The sequence below is a fragment of the Equus quagga genome, chromosome 10 (genome assembly GCF_021613505.1).
Source record: "Equus quagga isolate Etosha38 chromosome 10, UCLA_HA_Equagga_1.0, whole genome shotgun sequence".
Taxonomy (NCBI): Eukaryota; Metazoa; Chordata; class Mammalia; order Perissodactyla; family Equidae; genus Equus; species Equus quagga.
In genome coordinates this window covers 89,999,721-90,022,986 of record NC_060276.1, presented here as the reverse complement: position 1 = coordinate 90,022,986, position 23,266 = coordinate 89,999,721, and the positions used below count along the sequence as shown (strand labels likewise).

At 41.9% G+C, this 23,266-nt stretch overlaps 1 protein-coding gene across 1 annotated transcript; it reads left to right on the top strand.

The window, feature by feature from the left end:
• The first annotated feature begins 1,298 nt into the window (after window positions 1-1,298).
• Window positions 1,299-19,802, top strand: ATP6AP2 (ATPase H+ transporting accessory protein 2). The gene is made up of 9 exons (XM_046673885.1): window positions 1,299-1,453; window positions 7,025-7,155; window positions 9,048-9,179; window positions 14,521-14,616; window positions 14,771-14,908; window positions 15,783-15,836; window positions 17,070-17,219; window positions 17,595-17,714; window positions 18,746-19,802. Exons 1-9 carry the CDS (start codon window positions 1,414-1,416, stop codon window positions 18,938-18,940), a joined length of 1,056 nt encoding a protein of 351 aa, XP_046529841.1. The 5' UTR covers window positions 1,299-1,413; the 3' UTR covers window positions 18,941-19,802.
• The last annotated feature ends 3,464 nt before the right edge of the window (window positions 19,803-23,266 follow it).

Genomic DNA, 23,266 nt, shown 5'->3' with positions numbered 1-23,266 from the left:
TGAGAAACTCCTGAAGTCACTGCTTTCAACCCATTCTCCTTTTTTCTTCCTGCTTAATCCCAAGAAGAAAACGGAGACTGGGAACTGAGGACACAGGGCATTTTTCCCTCAACAAGTCTGTCTTATATTTGTGCACTGAACAATGCTCAAACACATTCAATGACTCCCTACTTCCCACCAAATGAAGTGTCGTTCTTTTATGTAAAATTCAACATCCTCAATAAACATGTCCCTGACTGAAATTTTTAGTTCTACATGGCCCCTCTCCCATAAATCTCTTCTTTGGTTAAACTAAACAGTTAATACTCAACCTGACAAGGCTTTCTCCCTGCCACACCTTATGATTTTTGCTACCCGCAAGAACCTCCCCATCTCCTATCCTTGCATGTTGAAACCACATCCATCTTTCAAGATCATCAGCTGGGGCATCCTTTTGTGACCACCGATGCTACACTGTGTCACCTCTTGCCTCACATCATAGGCAAAAAACCTGAGATGCGGGAAGGGAGGATCCTGCTCTAATTAGTATGTCTAGCCTTTGTACAACACTGAGTAAAATGAAGAAAGTAATTAACTGACGTTCTTGTCCCATCACTCTTGGTAGATCGGAAAGTCTTAGGAGGTAGGGTTACCAGATTTAGTAAATCAAAATACAGGACGTCCAGTTATATTTGAATTTAAGATAAACAACGAATACTTTTTAAAATCTAAGTACGCCCCATGAAATAGTCACAAAGTACATATACTAAAAAAATATTCGTCGTTTATCCGAAATTCAAATTTAACTGGGCGCCCTGTATTTTATTAAGCACCCTTACTTGGAAGACAGGGGTTCCCCAAGGTGCCTGGCTTCCTCCCAGCAGGTGCTCAGCATGTGCAAGTATTAGAGTGAAACCCAAACCAGCCCCGCAGCTTCCACAGCAGCACCCGTAGCGGGGCGGAGCCATGCGACCAAGAAAGACAGACACCTGGTTGGAGACTGTCACTCGACGCTGGCCACAGGGTCCGCACCCGGGACTCAACCCACCCTGCGGGCTCTCTGGACACCCCTAGAGGTTCCAGGATCCCCCTGCCTGCGACCACCCGCCCTAACCTCCATCTCGTGACCCGGTGGTCATGGGCCGGGGGGCGGGACTGCCCGGCCCTTCAATGGCTGCCTACCATTGGCAGGGCCTTCTATCCATCACGTTAGGCTCCGCCCACCAGGCTGACGTTCCCCAGGCCACGCCTCTCCCGCAGGCCGCAGCGTCGCTGGCGATTGGTGGAGAAGGCGGCAGCCGTCGCGGAGAGGCGACGACGGGGCGGGCTCAGGGAGTCGGGCACAGCCCGAGCGCGTCACCCCCTCGCGCTGCGGTGGTCGCGTTCCGCTGGCCCGTTTGGTGTCGGCCTACGCTGCTGCGACGCCGCGGAACAATGGCTGTGCTCGTCGTGTTCCTCTCCCTGCTGGTGGCGGGTGAGGACCCGGGCCGGGCGGGGCGCGCGCCAGGAGGCCCTGAGCCTCGGGGGTCGGGGACGGCCGCGGGTGGGCGACAGCGGGGCGGTGCCGCAGTGCGGGCACCCCGCGGCGACCTCGCCCCAGCCGCCTCTCCCTCGGCCTTCTCTCCGGACCGGGCGACGGCGGAGCGGCCTGGCGGGCTGCGTGGGGGGCACCCGAACCAGCCTCCAGCCTCCGCCTCTTCGAGGAGGGCGCGTCGGCAAGAGTTGCCGCCGGCCTCTTCCGGCTCGGGAGGCGCCTCGGAGGACCGGGACGCGGTTCTCTAACTGTCGAACCGCAGCCCTCCGCGAAAAAGGGAAGGCAGACGTCGTGGCTGCCATCAGCCGCTGCATTTCTTTGCCTTTTTCTGGTGTCTTCCTTTCTAGCAGTTGTCATCAGTAATTGGTGAAGTCCCCTCTCCTCCTTCAGTGTTTCAGGATACAAAAGTTGGAGGTGGAGTAACTGTTTTTGTATGATTATTTCTAAAGATGAATTCAAAGTCCCTCTCAAAAGGTTGTCATAGTTCCCAATTTTAAGGATTTGGAAACTAAGATGTGAGTCATTCTTAGGGTCACATGTCAAGTAAATGGTAGCTTTCTAAGTGGAACCTAGGTTCCCTGGCATTCAGCAAGGAGAGTGCAAGTGGGCTAATATTTGGCCTCTATATGTGTGCCATGTAATTCATTTAATTTTGCAGCAATCCTTGGAAGCGGTATCAGCCTCATTTTGCAGAGTGATCAAACCTAAATAAATTACCCAACACCGCGCAGGCGGTGAGTAGCAAAGCTGGAATTGAACCCAGGTCAGCTGGCTCCAAAGCATGGGCCTTTTCCATGATGTGTGTTGCGGCCCAGGTAATGGAAATGTTACTGCAGATTGTGTGAGAAGGTGGGAATGATGGGGGCGACGGCTCGGGGCGCAGACAGTGGCGAACAAGAGGCCAAGTTGAGAACAACTTGGAGGAATGGGGGCTCTGTTCACCAGGGCATCGGTTTAAAACCCGTAGGTTAAAAATCTGTAGAAGGCCTGTGCCTCTGCTGTGTGAGGCGCTGGGACATCCCGCTTTTGGAATGGTGCTTTAATTCTGCATGGGAGTATAGAGCACTGATGTTCTTGAAATCTGCAAGTCTTTGCTGTCCCTGGAGGTGCCCAGTGTTGTGTATTGATGATAGTTACACTTATATTCATGCCCCCCAAGTTTTAGGGTTGTTTTGTTCCTTTCATTTCACTTTTTGGCTCTGGAAAGGTCATTCCAATCTATCTAGTAAGTTACTTTGGGGGAATTTTTAATTTTAATTTTAATTCATAGAATTTAAAAATCTTCTCTTTGATACTGTGATTTAACTGAATATCTGTTGAAAGTCCATGTTTTAATGTTATGATTGATGTTATTTTGATTCAGTGAGGTTTAGGGGGTTTTTTTGTTTGTTTTTGGTCTAAGGCAAAGTAATTGCTTCTGTGCACAGTTTGAACATGCTTTCCTAACTAGAATGGTCTGGTTCGTACAGACCAAGAATCTGATCCTGTCGGTTTCCGCATTGCTTGGTCTTGTCAGATGAGGTTAAATGACTATTTTCCACAATGACTAAATGTGATTTAATGGAAAACATCTTTAAGAGATGTGACTTCTCTGTTTGAGAAAAAAATATAAGTCCTTTAAAATGGTGTTACCAAACCAGAGAGCGACTAGGGGTGGGGAACCAGGGTTATGAATACCATGTCACGAGGAGTATTTGAAAAAATTCAGATGTTTAGCCCAGAGAGGAAAGGCCAAGGGCGAACACATGGAATTTGAAGGGATGTCTTGTTGAAGAGGGATTCGATTTGGTCACTGATGCCCTGGAAGTCAAAAGTAGGACCTATTTATTTTGTCACTTACTGATTCCATCCACCACTCATCCATCACAGCATAGTATGTTGGGAGTTCCCAAACGGTAGGGTACTTACCCTGTAGCACAGAGTGGGGAGGCTGAGGGAAATTTCTATGGGTGCAGGGGTGCCTCATAGGGAAATATGAGAAAAGTTGGAATGGGAAGAAAAGGCATTTTAGACAGAACAGCATGTGTAAAAGCATAGAGGTGTGAGAGCAAAAGAGGACATCGTTTGGTGGGGCTGGAATGTCTAGGGGCTAAGCTGTTTCAAAAGCCCTGGGCAGCGAGTGGAGGTGGTTAAGCTGAGGTGAATGAACAGATCTGTATTTTGAAAAGGTCATAGGAAGGCTGAATCAGAGAGTGGCATGACAGGTCATAAGGTGGCCAGTTCTTGCAAACCTGGTGAGGCCCTGAAGAGTGTGCCCCGGGAATGGAGGGGAGAGGATTCACGAGGCAGTAAGAAAAGACCATCAGCAGAATTCAGTGGCTGATTAGCTGTGGTGCTGAGGAAGGCTTTAAAGATGACCAATTCGAGCAGCTGGGTGGAAGCTGTCATCCTTTGAGAGGGAGAACACAGAAGCATGTGGAAAGATGGTAAACTCAGTTCTGAACCTGTTGAGTTTGAAGAACCCTTGGGACTTAGAAGGAAATGCTGAGCAGATGGTTGGGTGTGTAGGTCTAAGGCTCAAGGGAAATCTAGGCTGCAAATAAAAACCTGGGAGCCCTCAGTGTATTTTTGGTGTTTGCAGCCTTAGGAGTAGATGGGCTCAGCAGATGGGCTCAGCTGGGGAGGGAGATGTGGAACAGGAAAGCAGTGAGTCAAGAACGGGTCCTCAGATTTCCAAAGCGAGTATACCAGGTGATCTCTTGGGCTGCCGGAAGAATGTACTAGAACTTCCATTTATACCTACTATCTCATTTTTTTGTATAGTAATGGTCAGATATTGTGTAGAATGTCCTTCAATTTGGGTTTGTCTGATTTTCTCATGATTAAGTTGGGAAGACTACTACACAGGTATCTCATCCTTTAGAAATTTTGCTATTTTAGTGTGCTTTGTAATATGTTTTGAATATATAATCTATTAGTATGCTGCAAATGTATACTTGATACATAAATATATGTATGTTGGGACTGCTTTCAAATTTTGTGCTGAAAGGGTTGAAATCTAAAAAGTTTGGCCATCACTGCCCTTAAAGGACAGGAAGGGAAAGAAACTGAAGAGAAGCAGCTAGAGGGATTGGAAGGAAACCTAGGGGCCCAGGCTTCGGGAAGGCCAAGGCAGAGTTTTAAGGAGAGAGTTACCACTCAGATGCTTTGGGAAGTTAAATAAATTACGGGCTGAAAATTGTCTTTTGGATTTGGAGAGTCGTTTCAGTGGCGTGGCGGGGTCAGCAGCTGGGGCTGCGGTAGTGAAGGTGAGGTGACGAAGTAGAGAAGGGAGCAGTGACTGACTCCCCTCCCAGCACTCTTCCACTGGAGCGACGCAGAGGCCGGTAGGACCCAAGGAGTTTTTGTGGTTTTAATTTTAGAATGGGACCACCCTAAGTGTATTTTTCTGCTGCAGTGAAAGAGCCCATTGAGAAGGGAAAATTGGGAGTGCGCGGTGTGGCTTCATTCATTCATTAACTCAGCAGGTATTTAGTGTGCACCAGTGTGCCGGGCACTGTTCTCAGCCCTGGGATATTGTGTGAACCAGACAAACTGCAGTCCTCACCCCCGGGAGCTCGTCTTCTACCTGCAGCCGTGGAGCCACCCAACTCCTGATAACGTCATCTGTCCCAGAAGAGTGGCTTAGAAACATTGGATGAATAATCTAATAGACGAATAAGCAAAGGTCCCTAAGAAGGCCGAACCACGGGATTAGTTGAGCGTGGAGGAGGGACATCCCTGCCAGCATCTGGAGGGAGAGGAGGGGAGGGGAGGGGCTTGTGCACATAAATTGGTGGTGGGGAGAGAAAGCAGGTAGCTGGTGAATTCCTCTGCCTCCCCTCGAAGCTGGCATGAGCTGCTCTGGTGAGACTGAGTGGCAGTGATAAAACAGGAAGTTGAAAGAAGTTGGGAAGCCCAGTTCGGTTCAGTACAAGGGAAGACTTTTCAGGGGACTAGAATGTTGGGACAATGGAGACGACTGCTGGCACATGCAGCGTGTGTGAGTTGAGGCGGCGGCCCGCTTCGCTGGTCGTATTCAGGTGGAGGGTGGGTGACTGTCGGGTGTCCCGGAGACCCCTGCAGGATGCAGCAGTCTCTCCGTGTAGGAGTCCATGACGGTAGGGTTTTCTGCAGCGCTTGGCTCCTGAAGGACTGTTTTGCCAGCTCAGAAATGGAATCTAACGACTACAGAGTTGAGGCCAAGTAATTTAGCATCGCTTTGCTGGGGCTGAGTGAGTAGGGTCGTATCTCAAGACAGGGCTTCTCCAGATCCAAATATGCTTCTTCCACTGTGTCTGCTACTTGGAAAGTGTAGGTCTCTTGCTGCCCCATTTTCCTTAGAGTTTGCAGTAACTACTACTTTAGTGAACCAAGATGTCTATCAGTTACAAACAGCTGTTCTGCTAATTTTTTTTTTTGTCTGCCTTCGGCTAGAACAATTTGGAAATTCCTGCTCTGGCAGCTGCATTCAGTTGAAACTCATAACTCTTCATGTTGTTTCAGCACCATCCTGAGGCCTTTTATTTACTGTCAATACTGCAACACCAAAACATTTATTGTTGTTTCCAACTTTATTCCCCCACCCTGTAAGAGATACTTTCCTTGGGTCAAGAGAATAACAGTGATGCTTTATTCAAGGCTAATTTCCCCATACTAGGTAGGCATGGCCAAGATTTGGTTTGGACTTGGAGATGATCTCTTCCTAGGAACCTGAAAGTTTCCCTTAGCTTCTTGTCCTTGTGTAAGCTAGACACTGGGTTAACACATGATGGCTGAAGAGGCCAAATACCTCATCCTTAGCCTTGGAGGGGCTATCAAATTGTCTCTTTATTCTCATCCTTCATCTTTTAATCCCAGGCCCCAGACCCCTAGACTAATTGGCTTTATTATTACAGAAGGCCTTTTCTCAGCCTCCTGATATGTCTACTGGAAATACTATTTCCTGGACTTAGTTTCTAAAGTCTGAAGTGTTTTACATTCTGACTGGGAACACATACCCCTGTCTGACTCCTCATTTCACCAGGTTTACCTGTGGGACAGAAGGAAAGATATGATCTATCCTGAGAGATGCTAACCTGCTAAAGGTTTAGAGTGAAATACTAAGGAATTTTATGAATTTGCATTTTGAAGAGAGGGTCGATGGTAGAAACAATTCAAAGATTTCAAGTTTTTTTTCTTTTTAGTCTGTGCCAGGACTTTGTTTTTTAAATTCTGTATATGCCACTGATTTCTAGTTCTTGCTAAAAGGCCATTTGCCCTTGTTTAAGGGCCATCTGTAAGGAGGCATCTAGATCGTTAGGAGCATCCTGTTTCATAGTTGTACGTTTGTTACAGCAGAATGTATGGACTTAAATTCTTAGAGTGATACTTGGAAAAAGAATTTGCTGATGTTTAGAATTCAGCATATTGTTCAGTCATAATTTAGTATGCTAAGTCAATACAGAATGGGGAAACGTATATTTAATCATTTTCACCATGGATGCAAAAGATTTATGATGCTGATCATTTACTAATCTGTTTTCTTTTCAGGTGTTTTGGGAAATGAGTTTAGTATATTAAAATCACCAGGGTCTGTTGTTTTCCGAGATGGAAATTGGCCTATACCAGGAGAGCGAATCCCAGACGTGGCTGCACTGTCCATGGGCTTCTCTGTGAAAGAAGTATGTGTATTTTAAAAAAAATATTTGGAACTGTTTCTGAAAGCATTTTTGTTAACTTCTGCTAATAGCCCAAGAAAGCAACAAGCAAACATAAGTACATTTGGTACAGGTTATAAAAGTAAAGAAGCTCATTTGTAGTTGGGGAGATTTAGATAAGTGCTTCAAGCTTGACTTATGAAACCAAATCATTATAAATCATTAACCATGTAAGACTTTATTCATAGTAGTGACATTCTTTGCATATAAGAGAATGCATCTGGCCTACTATTAATAGGATGTATAATTTTATTTTATTTTTTCAGTACATGATAGATTTGTGTCTCAGTTCAGGCTGCTATTAGAAAGTACAATATATAGACTGGGTGACTTATAAACAACAGAAATTTATTTCTCACAGTTCTGGGGGCTGGAAGTCCAAGATCAGGGTGCCAGCAGGGTCAGGGTCTAGTGAGGGCCCTCTTCCAGGTTGCAGACTGCCAACTCCTTGTTGTATCCTTACATGGTGGAGAGAGGGCGCGAGAGCTCTCTGGAGTCCCTTTTATAAGGGCACTTACCCCATTCATGAGGGCTCCAGCCTCGTGACCTAATTACCACCCTAAGGCTCCACCTCCTCCTACCATCACATTGAGGATTAGGATTTCAACATGAATTTTGGGGGGGATACAAACATTGAGTCCATTGCCATTTATTATGAATGATAAAATGTATATGCGTCCTGCCTGAGTTTAGGCAAATCCTGTGGTCAGCAGCTGTGGGAGAGCCTGGGACCTTGGTTTCCTGCACTGAAGCCATAATCTGTTGTAGTAACTGGCTGCTTGCGTGAGGTAGCGGAGGGGGCCTAGATCTAGTCAGTATGAGACATCTGAAGTTAAGGGCTAGAAGAAAGGAGATGCAGTTTCTCTGTCTTCCTATCATTGTCTCCTCCCACTGTATAAGTTTGGTGCTTTTGATGTGGTCTCGAGATATCATCAGTCACTCAAAGGAATGTTCCTCTTAGGTCCTGAGTGCCCCTACAACCAGAAGTAATGCATGGGAGCTGCCTCTGCGGGGCCCACAGGTGGAACCCCTGAGCTCCTTGCATGAACATGACTGGTTGTTTACATTTAAGGATGAAGTCTGTACCCAGTTCTTTACGAACTTAAATTCGACTACAAAAAGCTGTCAAAATAACCTTTAGAAATAATTATTAGTAAACTAATATGAGTTAGGCTCAGCAGGAATTTTATTTATAAAGAGCTCAGCCTAAAGAATATGTTGTAATGATAGTCTTGCTATGTAACTGTGAAAGAGAAAAGTGATGCTGTAGATAAGGGCCAACAATGACGTGGGGGAGAAAATGTCCGTGGTTAGATGAAGAGGAGAATATTTTGTAACCTGGAATTTGAAAAGTACCTATTTTTGTTTACTTGCCTGCTTTTTTCCATGAAAGGTTTGAGATGACTTACTGTTAGATTTTAATATTTCAAATCTGGAGAAGTTTAAGAAGATGAAAAAGGTAGAAATCAGCCTCCTTGAATAGGAGATTGCAGCTACAGTCGTGCGTCACTTAACGGCAGGGATACGTTCTGAGAAATGAGTCATTAGGCGATTTCATCATTGTGTGAACATCAGAGAGTGCACTTACACAAACCTAGATGGTACAGCCTACTGCACACCTAGACTATGTGGTACTAATCTTACGGGACCACCGTCGTACGTGCGGTCCGTCGCTGACCTAAATGTCGTTATGCAGCGCATGAGTGTACTGCGTTAAATAAAACGTTTACTCTCCCTGTGAATTTTCATTGCCAGTGTCATCCCAGAGCCCCCTTAACTCTGCTCATTAGGTGATATTGGGGAAGTGGTTTTCTGGGTTGATAATGAAGTACTGTTTGATGCTTTTCAATGTTTAGGACCTTTCTTGGCCTGGACTTGCGGTGGGTAACCTCTTCCATCGTCCTCGGGCTACCGTTATGGTGATGGTGAAGGGAGTGGACAAACTCGCTCTACCCCCAGGCAGTGTCATTTCGTACCCTTTGGAGAATGTGAGTATTATAAAAAATTAAAAGGATGCATTTTAAATTTTGTCTGGTCAGTTGTCATTATGGATTGTGTTCTAAGCACACTTGTCTTTTGTGATGCACTGATTGATAAGTAAAACAGTTTCTTTTTTTAAAAAAATTACATGGTGGTTTTAAATTTATTGAGACTTGGCTGTTTCTTATGGATGAGAGTACTTTTCTAAGATAAAGAGGTAGTGAGCTTGCCCCACTCTCAGAATAGTCGGAGGCTTGACAAAGAGAAACCAGTTGAGGGTGTATCTGTTGCTATTTCTTAGGCATTATCGTATCACCTTCCCTTCAGAATTTTATCTCCTTTTTGTGTAAGGAGGAGACTGGAAGCTATTTTGCTGGCTCACTTGTTCCTTTGCTGGCCCTTCAGGCAATAAGGCTGACTGAGCTGTTGTGACAGGCCCTTCTTCCACTGCAAGCATGTAGAGGTCACCAAAACATTTTCACATATATTACTCAACTTGAAAGGAAGGAAGGAATACACACACACACAGGTGCCAGACAGGAATAGAAAACTCAAAAGCCACAGTGGTAAGCGGGAGCTGAAGCTGGAATTGTGTTCCCCGCAGAAAGCCAGGCGCTGTAAAATGCTGTCTTGTTCTTAAAAGGAGGACTGGTAAATCCCCAACTGCCCTAGGGCTATCACGGAGGAGCTGGCTTGCCACCCTTGGCTGTGGGACCCAGAGTCCCCTAAGAGAAACCGGAACTACCAGCTTGTGCTGTCCAGAGTGGTGCGCTCCGGATTCACATGACCCACCCTGTACAGACACCTCCACGGCCCAGGGCTCCTTTGGTAAAAAAAAGTGAAGAGGAGTCAAATTTACAGAACACTTGAAGGAAACAACACCACGAGAGAATCAGCAGGTGCAACAAACAGAAGTCATCTCCCTAGAGCTGCAGATAATAGCGCCCTCTCAAAGAGATGCATACGTTAAAGTTGTGCAAGAGTTAAAGGAAGGGATAGAAACGAAGAGGCAGTCATAAGACATTTTTGATATGTGGTGCTTTCATTAGTAGTCACTTCTAAATATTTCATAATTGATATTGTGATTTCTTTAACCCATGAATGATTAGAAGTGTTTAACATGTGGGTTCTTTTAAAATAATTTTTCATTTTTCATTTTCTTTTTTTTTTAAAGATTTTTTTTCTTTTTTCTCTCCAAAGCCCCCAGGTACACAGTTGTGTATTCTTAGTTGTGGGTCCTTTTAGTTGTGGCATGTGGGACGCCACCTCAGCGTGGCTCAATGAGCGGTGCCGTGTCCGTGCCCAGGATTTGAACCAATGAAACCCTGGGCCACCTGCAGTGGAGCGCACGAACTTAACCACTCAGCCATGGGGCCAGCCCCAATTTTTCAGTTTCTAATTTCATTGCATTGTAGGACTGTGGTCTGTATGATGCTGATTTTGGGGGAATTTTTTCAGACTTCCCTGTGGTCTAGTATAGATTATTTCCAAGCACACATGACATGCTTACAAAAAATGACCATGTGGTAGGCCACAAGGCAAATCTCAACAAATAATAAAGAATCAGTATCTCATAAACTACCCTTTCTGACCACAATGCAGTTAAATCTGAAGACAATAACAAAATGTTACATTATTATTTTTTTTTTGAGGAAGATTAGCCCTGAGCTAACTACTGCCAATCCTCCTCTTTTTGCTGAGGAGGACTGGCCCTGAGCCAACATCCATGCCCATCTTCCTCTACCTCATACATGGGACGCCTACCACAGCATGGCTTTTGCCAAGTGGTGCCATGTCCGCACCTGGGATCTGAACCAGCGAACCCCAGGCTGCTAAGAAGCAGAACGTGCGAACTTAACCGCTGCACCACCGGGCCGGCCCCAATGTTATGTTATCTTTATTTATTCTTTTGCTAAGGAAGGTTAGCCCTGTGTTAATATCTGTTGCAAATCCTCCCTTTTTTTTTTGCTTGAGGAAGATTAGCCCTGAGCTAACATCTGTGCCAATCTTCCTCCACTTTATATGTGGGACACCACCACAGCATGGTTGATGAGTGGTGTAGGTCCGCACCTGGGATCCAAACCTGCGAACCCCAGGCTGCCAAAGTGGGGCATGCCAAACCTAACCACTATGCTGTGGTGCTGGCCCCAAAATGTTACCTTAAAAATGTAATTGGAAATGGTAAAAACAGACGAAAGATATGACTCCTCAGGTTTAAAACACACTGAACACCCACTAGGTTAAAGCCAAATCAACACCTAGACACAGTGAAATTGAAGAAGCATCAAGGACACTGAAAATCTTACAAGCTATCAGAGAAAAGACATTGTCATTACAAAGAAGTGAGAGTAGAATGAGTAGATTTCTTATCCATTGCCGTTAGGAACCAGAAGAGTAAGAACAGAAAAGCAGTAATTGTATAGTGTAAGGCTAGGCTGAGAATATTGTTTACAGAGTCATAATAATGAAATGATATTGAGCCAATGACAATTTTAACTATTGGGAGGGTGGAGAGAGAGAAGCAGTGCCTGTATGGGGCAGGGGGTGGGTTGTAGGTGGTGATGTGGCAGAGCCTTCTCTATAATGGGTGATAAATAGATAATGCCTAAAATTGAAAAATCAAGATGTAGTCATACAAACATTAGTTAGAGATGGTGGGAAAAGGAAAAGGAAACAAAGGATTTGAACGTGAGGGCTTCAGAGGAAGGGGAAATGAGGGGAGGGGCAAACTTATTTTTCAAAGAAAGTCTTATAGAACTATTTGTGTCTTTAAACTGTGTATATCTATCTCATCTTTCTATATAACTCTTGAAAAATTTTTTTAAAAGTCAACAAGAAAAGATAGTTGACACTCCTAAATAATTCATGGGTTGAGGATAAAATCATGGTGGAAGTTTCAAAATTATTTGGAACTGACTATCAATGAATGTACCATATATAAAAAATTGTAGGGTGCAGCTAAAGTGGTAAGAAAAGGAAAATTTATGGCCTTAAATGCATGTGTTAGAAATTTAAAAGACTGGGACTTAATGAGCTAAAGAAACCAGAAGAATTTCAGAGTAAATGGAAGGAAAGGAACAATAAATAAAAATCAAGAGGCAGATTTAAAAAAAAAATTTTTTTTAATCCTCACAAGGATTATTTATTAAGTACGTGATTATGTGATTTCTGTGAAAATCATTGTGGAAGATCCCTTTAAAGTAAGTATATAAAAATATAAAATGCTGTTAAGATTTTCATTAGTATACAGTCCAAAACTAAACATTTTAAAACAGACTAGCCTTATTTTACATAAGTAGAAGCTGTGGAAAGAGCTTGTGTTGCTTGACCCTGACTGACTGCTCTTAATACTTTTCCTGGCAGTAGGTGGGGAATGAGATATAAGGCTCAAGGCAAAACCCACAGAATATAGAAAAATCAAATGTCTTAGAACTCCACTTAACAAAGCTTCTATTTTATTATTTAGCTCTTTTCATTAGAATTTCAAGTTATATAGATAGAGAAATTCTATTTTATCCAGGACAAACATGTGTATCCTTATAATACAGTGGAAGAAAACAATGATTAGATTTTAAGCGGCTGAGCTTTTTCCCTTTTGAACTTAGTGGTCCATATAATTTTTCTTTTCCTTCAGTTTGGTGCTCATCTGATTCAGTAGCTCCTCCAATTTGGTTGCTAGAGGTGTGTTACCTTTAATCTTCAACTTTCCTGCCACGAGGGCCATTCCATTAGGTGAAATGAGGCTGGAGAGGTGGTGTTACCTGTTCTCATACTCCCTCCAAAGCCTGAGGCGGCGAGCTGTGACTGCAAAAGGAGTGCACTCGTGGCTGACTCAGGGAGCTGGTAACAGGATGCTTTTGCAAGTTTGAACTCTCTTTCCTCTTCAGTTACTCATTAACTCATTTTACTTAATTTAATATTACTTAATTTAATAATACGTAATATTTAATGAGCTTTAATATACTTTCTCTATTTTATATGAGGGACGCCTGCCACAGCATGGCTTGACAAGTGGTGTGTAGGTCCACGCCTGGGATCTGAGCCTGTGAACCCCGGGCTGCCAAAGCAGAGCATGCAAACTTAACCACTATGCCACCAGGCCAGTTCCCATGAACCTTTTAATAGTAAAGAGAATTACTGAAAAAAAAAAATCATTGTAAGAAATCTCCATTAGCACAACCAGAGGCACTCAGAACTAGAATATTACAACTATGTACTGGGGCTTTGGGGAGAAGAAGAAGAAGAAAAAAATCTCCATTAAAACAAAAACACTACCATTATACTGCTTGTTTTAATACTTGTAATAATATTGGGAATAAAATAATTTTTAGGGGAAAATTACTGTAATTTGTTTTTAAAAATATAATGTGGAGCAGGGGCTGGCCCCATGGCTAAGTGGTTAAAGTTCTGTGCTCCCTGCTTCGGTGGCCAGGGTTCACAGGTTTGGATCCCGGGCATGGACCTACTCCACTCATCAGCCATGCTGTGGAGGCATCCCACATACAAAGTAGAGAAGGACTGGTGCAGATGCTAGCTCAGGGTGAATCTTCCTCACAAAATAAAATAATATGGGGCAAAAACAGATCTATGGGGATAGAAGTCAAAATTTTGGTTACCTTTGAGGGTGGAGTGGCTTCTGGGTGCTGATAATGTTCTGTCTTGATCTGGTTGGGTTATATGAGTATATCCACTCGTAAACATTCCTTGAGCAACCACCCCAAGATTTGTTTACTATATTATACGTATGTTACTCTTTAATAAAAAATTCAAGGAAAAAAAGTAGATTTTACCACAATTGGTTATTTTAGTTTAATATCATCATGTGGTCCTAAGATAAAGGCTTCAAAACTCTGACATACTTTATGCCCTGAGTCTTTTGTCTATCTGAAGACAAACCCTAAATCTTACTAAGCATTTTTAAAATTTTGAAATGAAAAATGAAGTCTATTTCTCTTTCAGTTAAATTCAATTCTTCAAATTCCTCTGACCTTCTTAAATACGAGTTAATACTTTATTGTAAAATATACATTCATTGTGGCATGTTTAATTAACGTTGAAACCAAATGTGTTGCTGCTTAAAATACACAAATGACCACCAGAAGATGATGGTTTGTGCAAGATGGTGTTGTGTCCTTCTTGTGTGCAAGTTGTTTCCCTTTAGGCACCTTGGGAGACATGAACTCTCCAGCCCATTAGGGCTATTTAATCTTCTGTGCAGGTGTGATTTGGGTCTTTTGAATTTACATGGAAAATGCTGGTACTTTTTTTTAAGGCTCCTTTTTTAATGTGAATGGTTTTTCTTCCCACTTTGGTTTAGATAATAATTAAGGTCTTACTCTTGAATTTCAGGCAGTTCCTTTTAGCCTTGACAGCGTTGCAAATTCCATTCACTCCTTATTTTCTGAAGAAACTCCTGTAGTTTTGCAGTTGGCTCCTAGTGAGGAAGTAAGTGGTACAGTTTTTATTTGAGATGTTCTAAAAAATAAGCTTTCATTATTAATGAAAATTTAAAACTAATTTTATGAAAAATGCTGCCAGACCTCTGTATGTTGGAATTAATCTGTAGAATGTAACTTAAAATTTTGGATTCTTGTTGCAGCGAGTGTATATGGTGGGGAAGGCAAACTCAGTTTTTGAAGACCTTTCAGTAACCTTACGACAGCTTCGCAATCGCCTGTTTCAAGAAAATTCCATTCTCAATTCACTTCCCCTCAATTCTCTGAGTAGGAACAATGAAGTAAGTGCAGTTATTGAATGAATAAATGAATATCATTACTAGTTTCCCATTTCTTATGCTCCTGACTTCTGAGCAAACTTGAAATTTTAGAAAATGAAAAATTTTGCAACTTTACTGCTGGGGTTGATTTTCTTTCCTTTAGTGTAATTTTCTTATGAATCTCATGAATAAACTGACTCTTTTCATGAGTTGTGCTGTAGTAAATGATATTATATTCTAGCATGAGGGGTGCCACCAATTAATCCGGGCAAACCAGAGATCACGGTATTTATTTGGTGGCTGGTGGAGCTGTGTTGACCTGGTGACGTGGGAGCCATTATTCACTGCCGCTTCGAATGTCTTGCTTCATTTTTCTCATTCATTCTCCACAGTACAGGGGCGGGGGCCACTCTCACTTTTGACTCCTGTCTGTCAGCCTCCCCACCTGCTCATGCACCCTCTTAACCACACGGCACGCCACCTTTGTGGAAGCCTCCCCTCTGCCTACTGTGGATGACCAGGACCACCATCGTTTATTCCCTGATGTGGAAAGTGCTCAAGGGATGTGAGCAAACTGGGCCTTTGGCGGGACCTTGTTGCAGTGCGCCAGAATATGCCGATGCCTGAGGGAAAGCCACTTTAGAGTTTGCATGCTTTATCATAGCTTTATCAGAAATACGGCTGTTGAGTGCTAGTCACTGTCCTGGGGAATGACCATCACCTTTGTCTTAGGAAATAATGTTTTAGATGCATTTTCAATTGAAATGAACCTACCAAATGGAGGACGTTGTTGCATAAATTCACGTCTGTGCTTAAACATTTGTAATGTCCTGTGCCTTACTTGGTAAATGGCAAATACAGCTGTCAGATGCTCATTTCTCTCTGCTCTCTGCAGGTTGATCTGCTCTTTCTTTCTGAACTGCAAGTGCTACATGATATTTCAAGTTTGGTGAGTAGGCTGTTCTAATTTTTCAGTTCGTTTATTTTGGTTTCAGAAGACATTTCTAGAGAATCCTTGAATGATATTGAAACCAATTGAAAAGTTTGATTAAGTATGCCCTAGATTTATGATCCCACGAAAGTTGAGAAATTAGTGGTGGTGGTGGGAATTCTGAGCTCATCTCATGTTACAGTCAAATTATGTTGGGTTTCTACTTTTGGGAGAGACGGTCAATGTATCCTCCGAGAACAGGGCCTGGGAGTAAGGCCACCCTGGCTGTGGTCCTGACTTGACTGTTGATTTCTTGTCAGACATTAAGACCTAATTCCTCTCTATATATCTTTGGGTCTAAAATAGAAATAACAGTTTGAACTAATAATGCTGTCAACCAAGTCAGGAAGGAAGGGAATAAATCTGCCTGAAAGGACTTCTGGGGGGATTTTTTTGGTGAATGATTTTTTAAAATTCCTCCTGTGACTGAAATTAAAAAAAAACTTATCTGATTGCTTTCCACTGAAGTTGTTGCCCAAAGTTTTTCAGCAGGGTTGCTTAGGGAAGTCTGTAAGCATAGTGCTGGGGGCCAGTGAGGTAGTCCAGGAGGGCATATAGATGGCGTCTACTCTCTGAGCACCAACGGCTCATGCTCTCCTGGGATCAAACTGGTGCAACCATCTGTTCTTTCATACCCTGGCCCACATCTGAGGTTTTATTTATTTATTTATTTATTTTTAAGAAAGTTTAAGGTATGCTTTTTTTTGGTGAGGAAGATTGGCCCTAGCTAATATCTGTCGCCAATCTTCCTCTTTTTTTGTTTCCTTCCCAAAGCCTCAGTACATAGTTGTAGATACTGGTTGTAGGTCCTTCTAGTTCTTCTGTGTGGGATGCCACCTCAGCATGGCTTGATGAGTGGTGCTAAGTCCATGCCCAAGAGCTGAAGTGGAGCATGCGAACTTAACCACTCAGCCATGGGCCCGGCCCCTGAGGTTTTAAACTAAGGAATTTTTTAAAGAGCTTTTATTAAATATCCAGGGAGTAGTGTAACTGCCCCTAACAATGAGATTTGTGTTGGATTTGTTTTACCAGAAACTCCCATTTAAACCCGTTCCACTTCCACCATTTTAGACTAGCTGTCCCTTGTGGCACACTGGGTGGTCCTGTTCAGCCTAGTTTAGTTAGGCCTGGAAATTCACTCAGCTGTGTTTGACATTACTTTATCTACTGCCTTTTGTTTGTTCTCCCAAGTTGTCTCGACATAAGCATCTAGCCAAGGATCATTCTCCTGATTTGTATTCACTGGAGCTGGCAGGTTTGGATGAAATTGGAAAACATTACGGGGAAGACTCTGAACAATTCAGAGATGCTTCTAAGATCCTTGCTGATGCTCTGCAAAAGGTAAATTATCGATGAGATACGAGAGGTTAGAGTATGACCGTTTCACTTTTAGTCTCTGAATGGAAAAACCTGCTTAGAGACCGCTCAGGAAGATTTCTTCATTTCCCTTTCCTACTTCCCCATCTTATATGCCAGCAGATTCAGTCTCTTCTTCTTAAAGTAGTTTTATTTTGAACATTTGAATATATTGAAGCTTAACAGTCTTCTGAATATTTTAACATAATCAAAACCTTTAAGACCTGCCTATTTTAACACACAGTGTATTTCATGAGCCCATAAGTAAGAGTATATTGTTCTTGTAGGTGCACAGAAGCTTTACAAATAATTTTAATTAGTATGTGTTTAAGATTCACAAGAATGTCGGTAACTCTTCAGTTTGCAGATGACATGTACAATCTTTACGGTGGGAATGCAGTGGTAGAGTTAGTGACTATCAAATCATTCGACACGTCTGTTGTGAGGAAGACAAGGACTATCCTTGAGGCAGAACAGGCGGTAAGTACAGTTTTAGATCCTGCTTCAAAAGTTTAAACTTAACTTTAAAAAACCCACTAAATCCTCTATCACCTATGGGCTACATGAATGAGCAGTCAGTAAATCTGAAAAACAGTTTCAATTAAAACATAGGTTTCTTCTTCACATAGGGATGTGTGTTTTGCCAGTGAGGCTCAGTTCTTTGGGCTTGTAATCAGATAATGCAAGAATTTGAGTTAGGGGTAAAAACAAATCTCTCAAAACTGATAAGATAATTCAAATCTTGGTATTACAAGGAGACATCAGCAGTTAACGTGAGGCTGTGATGCGGCTCTCTCTGCCTGTGGCCTCTGCTTTTCCAGGAGGTACATTGTCTTTGTGGCATAAACCCTCAGTTTTTGGGATCCGCTATGTACGCTCTTTATAATTTGATTTACACCTACAATTTTTTGGCCTGGACCTTGCTTTGATTTTAAGCATTTAGAGTGTCACAGGCAAGGGTGCCGGCCACGGTAGAATGTGTGTGCATGCACATGTACCAGAACAGCAGTGTGGATGCTCCAGAATGTCGTGTGGCCAAGAGCATTCTTTATTATAGAAACAGAATCATATGTATTTTTTTGTTTTCTTTGCTCCGTGTTGTTTTGAAGTCATGCAGGCTGATCAACATAGCTGTAGTCAGTCATTTTACTGCCGTGTGTCCCACTGTATGGATGTGCCACAGTTACCCATTCTGTTGATGGACGTCCTTGTCCATGTCTCTTGGTGCACACAGAGAAGTTTTCGCTAGGGTATGATCTTGCTGGATCACAGGATATGTACACCTTCAACTTTATTGGCATTGCCAGATTTTCTCAAGCAGTTGGACCGGTTTATACTTCCACCAACAATGCGCTTATCTTCTCCATGAAGGTGCCCCTTCTTGGCTCCTCCTAGTATAAGAAGTTCTTTATGAATAATTGTTTGTTAGATAAATGAATAGCTACTAAATTGGGGTAATTTCCTGTCTTAAAATTCTTCCCTCTTGCTTTTCTTTCTTTTCTTTGTTGCAGAAGAGTCCATCAAGTCCCTATAACCTTGCATATAAGTATAATTTAGAGTATCCAGTGGTTTTCAACATGGTACTTTGGATAATGATCGCCTTGGCCTTGGCTGTGATTATCACCTCTTACAATATTTGGAACATGGATCCTGGATATGATAGCATCATTTATAGGATGACAAACCAGAAGATTCGAATGGATTGAACTTTCCTTATGCCAAACTTAGAAAAGGGGTTTGGAAATTGGCTGTTTTCTTAAAATAAGTCTTTTAGTGTAGTTTAAAGTAGATAGTATACTTTGAATTTATAAAAAAGCAAATTTTCTTCTCTATTTTGCGTGCCTGTGATGTTCTTTTAAGAGTGAATTATAGTATTGATGTGAATTGATTTGTGTGATGTAGATCCCATAATATGCTCAAATATTATGATATAACCATTTAATATAATTTCATTCCATTTAATATCTAGAAATATGCACTGAAATAAATGTAAAACATTTAGAATAGTTCGTGCTATTTATGTTGGAAAAATGCACTGAATTTATTAGAGAAACTTATGAATGCTTAACTTCCTTACACAAGATAGGTGAAAGTGATATGTGGGCTGTTAAATACTATGAACCATTTGTAAATGTCTTAATTTGATGTAAATATCTCTGAAACAGCAGAAAAGGTTTTTACCTTGGGGCAGCCCTAAACCATGAATGCGCTGTACCGTGGCTTGGATTTGAACTACATCTGACTGACAGCATGGCCGTTTTTTAACCTCTTCTGAAAGTCTGGTGATCCGGATAGTCTAGTGCGGATATTAAACATATTACATTGATCTCAAAGGAAACTAGCTTTGTGGAGTTATAGATGTTTGTAATTATACACACAAAAACAAATATTTGGAGGAAATCTTGGCATGAATGTAAGCTCTTATTTCAGTCGCTTCTCCCCCTGTGTACGTTACTGTTTGTGGTACAGCATACATAGAATATTACATGGAAGTAGATGCTCCCTGCTTTTCATGTGGAAGTGGACCAGTGTCTATAAAGAGTGGCAAATAAAGTTAATGATTCCAAATTTGTGTCATTTCAATACTAAATCTATTTGATATTGTAAAAACCTGACTAAACAGGGTTTTATTTAATCAGAATTGGCTGCTTTGTTACACAAATGGTTCCATACTTTTTTTTTTACATTTGCTTATTCTCACTGCATCCTGAGATTCAGTACCAGTATAAGGAAGACACTTTCATTACCATTCTTATTATTGAATTTATACAGAATATATGATAAATTCACACTAGACTTTAGGTAGGAAAAGCTTAAATTTCCCTATAGCATTTTAAAAGATGAATAAGCAACTAATTGGTTAGAATACGAAGGACTATCTAAAGTAAAGGCCTAAAGGTTATAATTTTATTTCCTAAAAGACTTACATGTTAGAATTTTAAGTTTCATGATTATGTAGCAGAATTCTTTTAGTATGAGAGTTGTGCTGTCCTGTTGCTGGGAACGCTCCTTGGGTACAGTATTAGCTGTATCTGCCTCTTCAGTGGAAAGATCCTCAAATCATTTCTAAATAACATTGAGGTTGGCAGCTTTGTGAAGATGGAGTCTATTTAGTTGTGTTTTCTACCACTTACTGCAAGATACTGTTGACAATTACAGTCTTAAACCTCCATAAAGTGGAGGAAGTTTTTCATTGAATTATAAATAGTGAAGCTGATAATCAACTCCACAGGGAAGAAAAACTACATTGTTCTAAAATCACTGAAGTATTCTCCACTGCTTCCCCCTGCCAAGTTTATGGGGGGTGAGGGTTTTTCAGCTACCAAACCCCAAAACACTCAGACCCCCATGGAACCCAACAGGACCCCTGTTTGGGGAGCAGGAGTCTATAATGCTGCAGAGTGGTTAAAATCCATTTTTCTTCCACAAGTTTCTTATATAAACATTGCCTTAGAGGTTAGATTGTTATGATTAAACATGAAGTAAACCAGTGCCTTTGTAATTTAGAACTGAGGAGACTCTAAGTTCTAGGGGAAGAAAAAAAATTACATGACAACACTAATCCTTACAGGGTAAATGGCATCAGCACCCTTCTATCTATGTTAGGCAGAAAGCAATTAATTAAAGTAAATGTTCTGCCAAGATTATTATACCTGTTGCTGATGATTTGCTCTTAAATTAAGTCTAATTTGTTCAGGAACATAAATCACAGTGTCGAGATCTGTGTGAGAGGCAGGAAAACCAGATTCTTGGCAGACTATTCCACTGACATTGAAAGAGAAAACCCCTCACTTTCTATCAAACTGGTGGAATATTCCAGGTCTATAAAATATCTGAAATTCTGCACGTGACAGATACTGTTTATGGCCTCATTCTATTAGGAATGATATAGAACTAATTTTATTTTCTTTGGCTTTCTCCTTTTTGAAGGAATGATATTCTGAATCCATTATTTTCATTGGTATCAAATAATATGGAAGCTCTAAACTTACTGTTTTGTTTTTTTTTAAGATTGGCCCTGAGCTAACATCTGTTGCCAATCATTTTTTTCTTCTTCTTCTTCTTCTCCCCAAAGCCCCCCAGTACATAGTCGCGCATTCTAGCTGCAGGTCCCTCTAGCTGTGCCATGTGGGATGCTGCCTCAGCATGGCCCATCCAGTGATGCCAGGTCCGTGCCCAGGAATCCGAACCAGCAAAACCCTGGGCCGCCGAAGCAGAGCACGCGAACTCAAACACTCGGCCACGGGGCCGGCCCCTAAACTTACTTTTTTTTTTTTTTTGAGGAAGATTAGGCCTGAGCTAACTACTGCCAGTCCTCCTCTTTTTGCTGAGGAAGCCTGGCCCTGAACTAACACCCGTGCCCATCTTCCTCCACTTTATATGTGGCACAGCATGGAGTGCCAAGCGGTGCCATGTCTGCACCTGGGATCTGAACTGGCGAACCCCAGGCCACCGAGAAGTGGAACGTGCGCACTTAACCGCTGCGCCACCCGGCCGGCCCCTAAACTTAGTTTTTAATAGATGATCAAACCAATAATTTCCAAGGGACACAAAAACTGGAGTCAATGACCAGGCCTACTGAGTCATGCAGTGCAATGGCATCAAGCCTTCTAACCTTGGACTTAGGCAGTTTCTTTCTAGCCTTTTCATGACAGAGTAACTATGCAATGGTTTCTTGGAAAAATGAAGAGTTGTTGGAGAAGGCTATTAGTAAAAAGCTCTGTGATTAAAATGCATCAAGAGTCATACAGGTGAATTCAGTTTACCACTTCACCACTTACTAGCTGAACAATCTTGGGCAAATCCCTTAATCTCTCTGAATCAGTGTTTTTAATCTATATAATGGGGACGGTAATTTCCAGGTTTGTGAAAATTAGCATTCAGTGGGAGAACATGTTCTGAGGCTTGTGAATGCATAACATAAACTAGAATAACAGTACTAAATTCAAGGAATTCTGCTTGGACCCATCTTTGTACCATTGAGAATAGCCAATTTCTTGGTTGCAAACAATAGTAACAAGCTTTGGTTAAATTATGTCACTTGTCCTACTAATGACCTTTTGCTGGACCAGGATTCAATTCAGGAACACACATTGCATTTAGTTGTCACGTCACCTTAGTGTCCTTTAATCCGGGACAGTTCATTTTTGAAGAGTAATGGCCAGTTATTTTATAGAATATCCCTCAATTTGGGTTTGTTTGACACTTGCTCGTGATGAAATTCAGGTTATACATTTTTGGAAGGAATACCACAGAAATGGTCTGTCCATCTCAGCAGATCCTTATCAGGAGGCACATGATGTTAATATGTCTCATTTTTGGTGACCTTAACTTTAAGGTGGTATCTGCCAGGTTTCTCCTCTATAAAGTTACTAATTTTCCTTCTTAATTAGACGCTTTAAGACTATACTTATATCCCACTTTTCATTCACCCATTCATTTTAGCACCCATCAATGATTCTTGCCTGAAATATTACTGTGGTGTTTGCCAAATGATGATTTTCTATTTCCATCATTCCTTCTATATTTATTAATTGGAATTCTAGTGTCAAGAAGAGCTTTCCCTTCTCTCCCAGTAATTTACTTATTCCATTTATATCAGCATGAACTCATGGATATTTGTTTTAATGTCTGTGTTATAATTCATTACTATCATTTATTTTGCTGCTCAATTGTCCCAGATTTGGCATTGGGAACCCCTTTAGTTGGCTCCTGTGTCTTTTTGACATGTGCCCATCATTTTTTAAGCACTTGTTTACTTTCTGGCACCACGTGATAATTGTGGACTAAATTTTCAACTGGACCACCAACATACCTTTATGGGATGGGGAGAAAGATGGGTAGGGGGCAGGTAAAGAAAGAAAAAGTGGTATCAATTGGAATATGTAAACATACACGAGAAAATAAGGAAGGAATTAGGGGTAGCTGTTCTTGTTTTTGTCACTTCAAAAGATAATAAGGTGATAGTTGGATTTTAGGACTTTTTTCTGGTCTACTACTCCTTCGATGTTCCTTTGACTTTCAGTTAACAT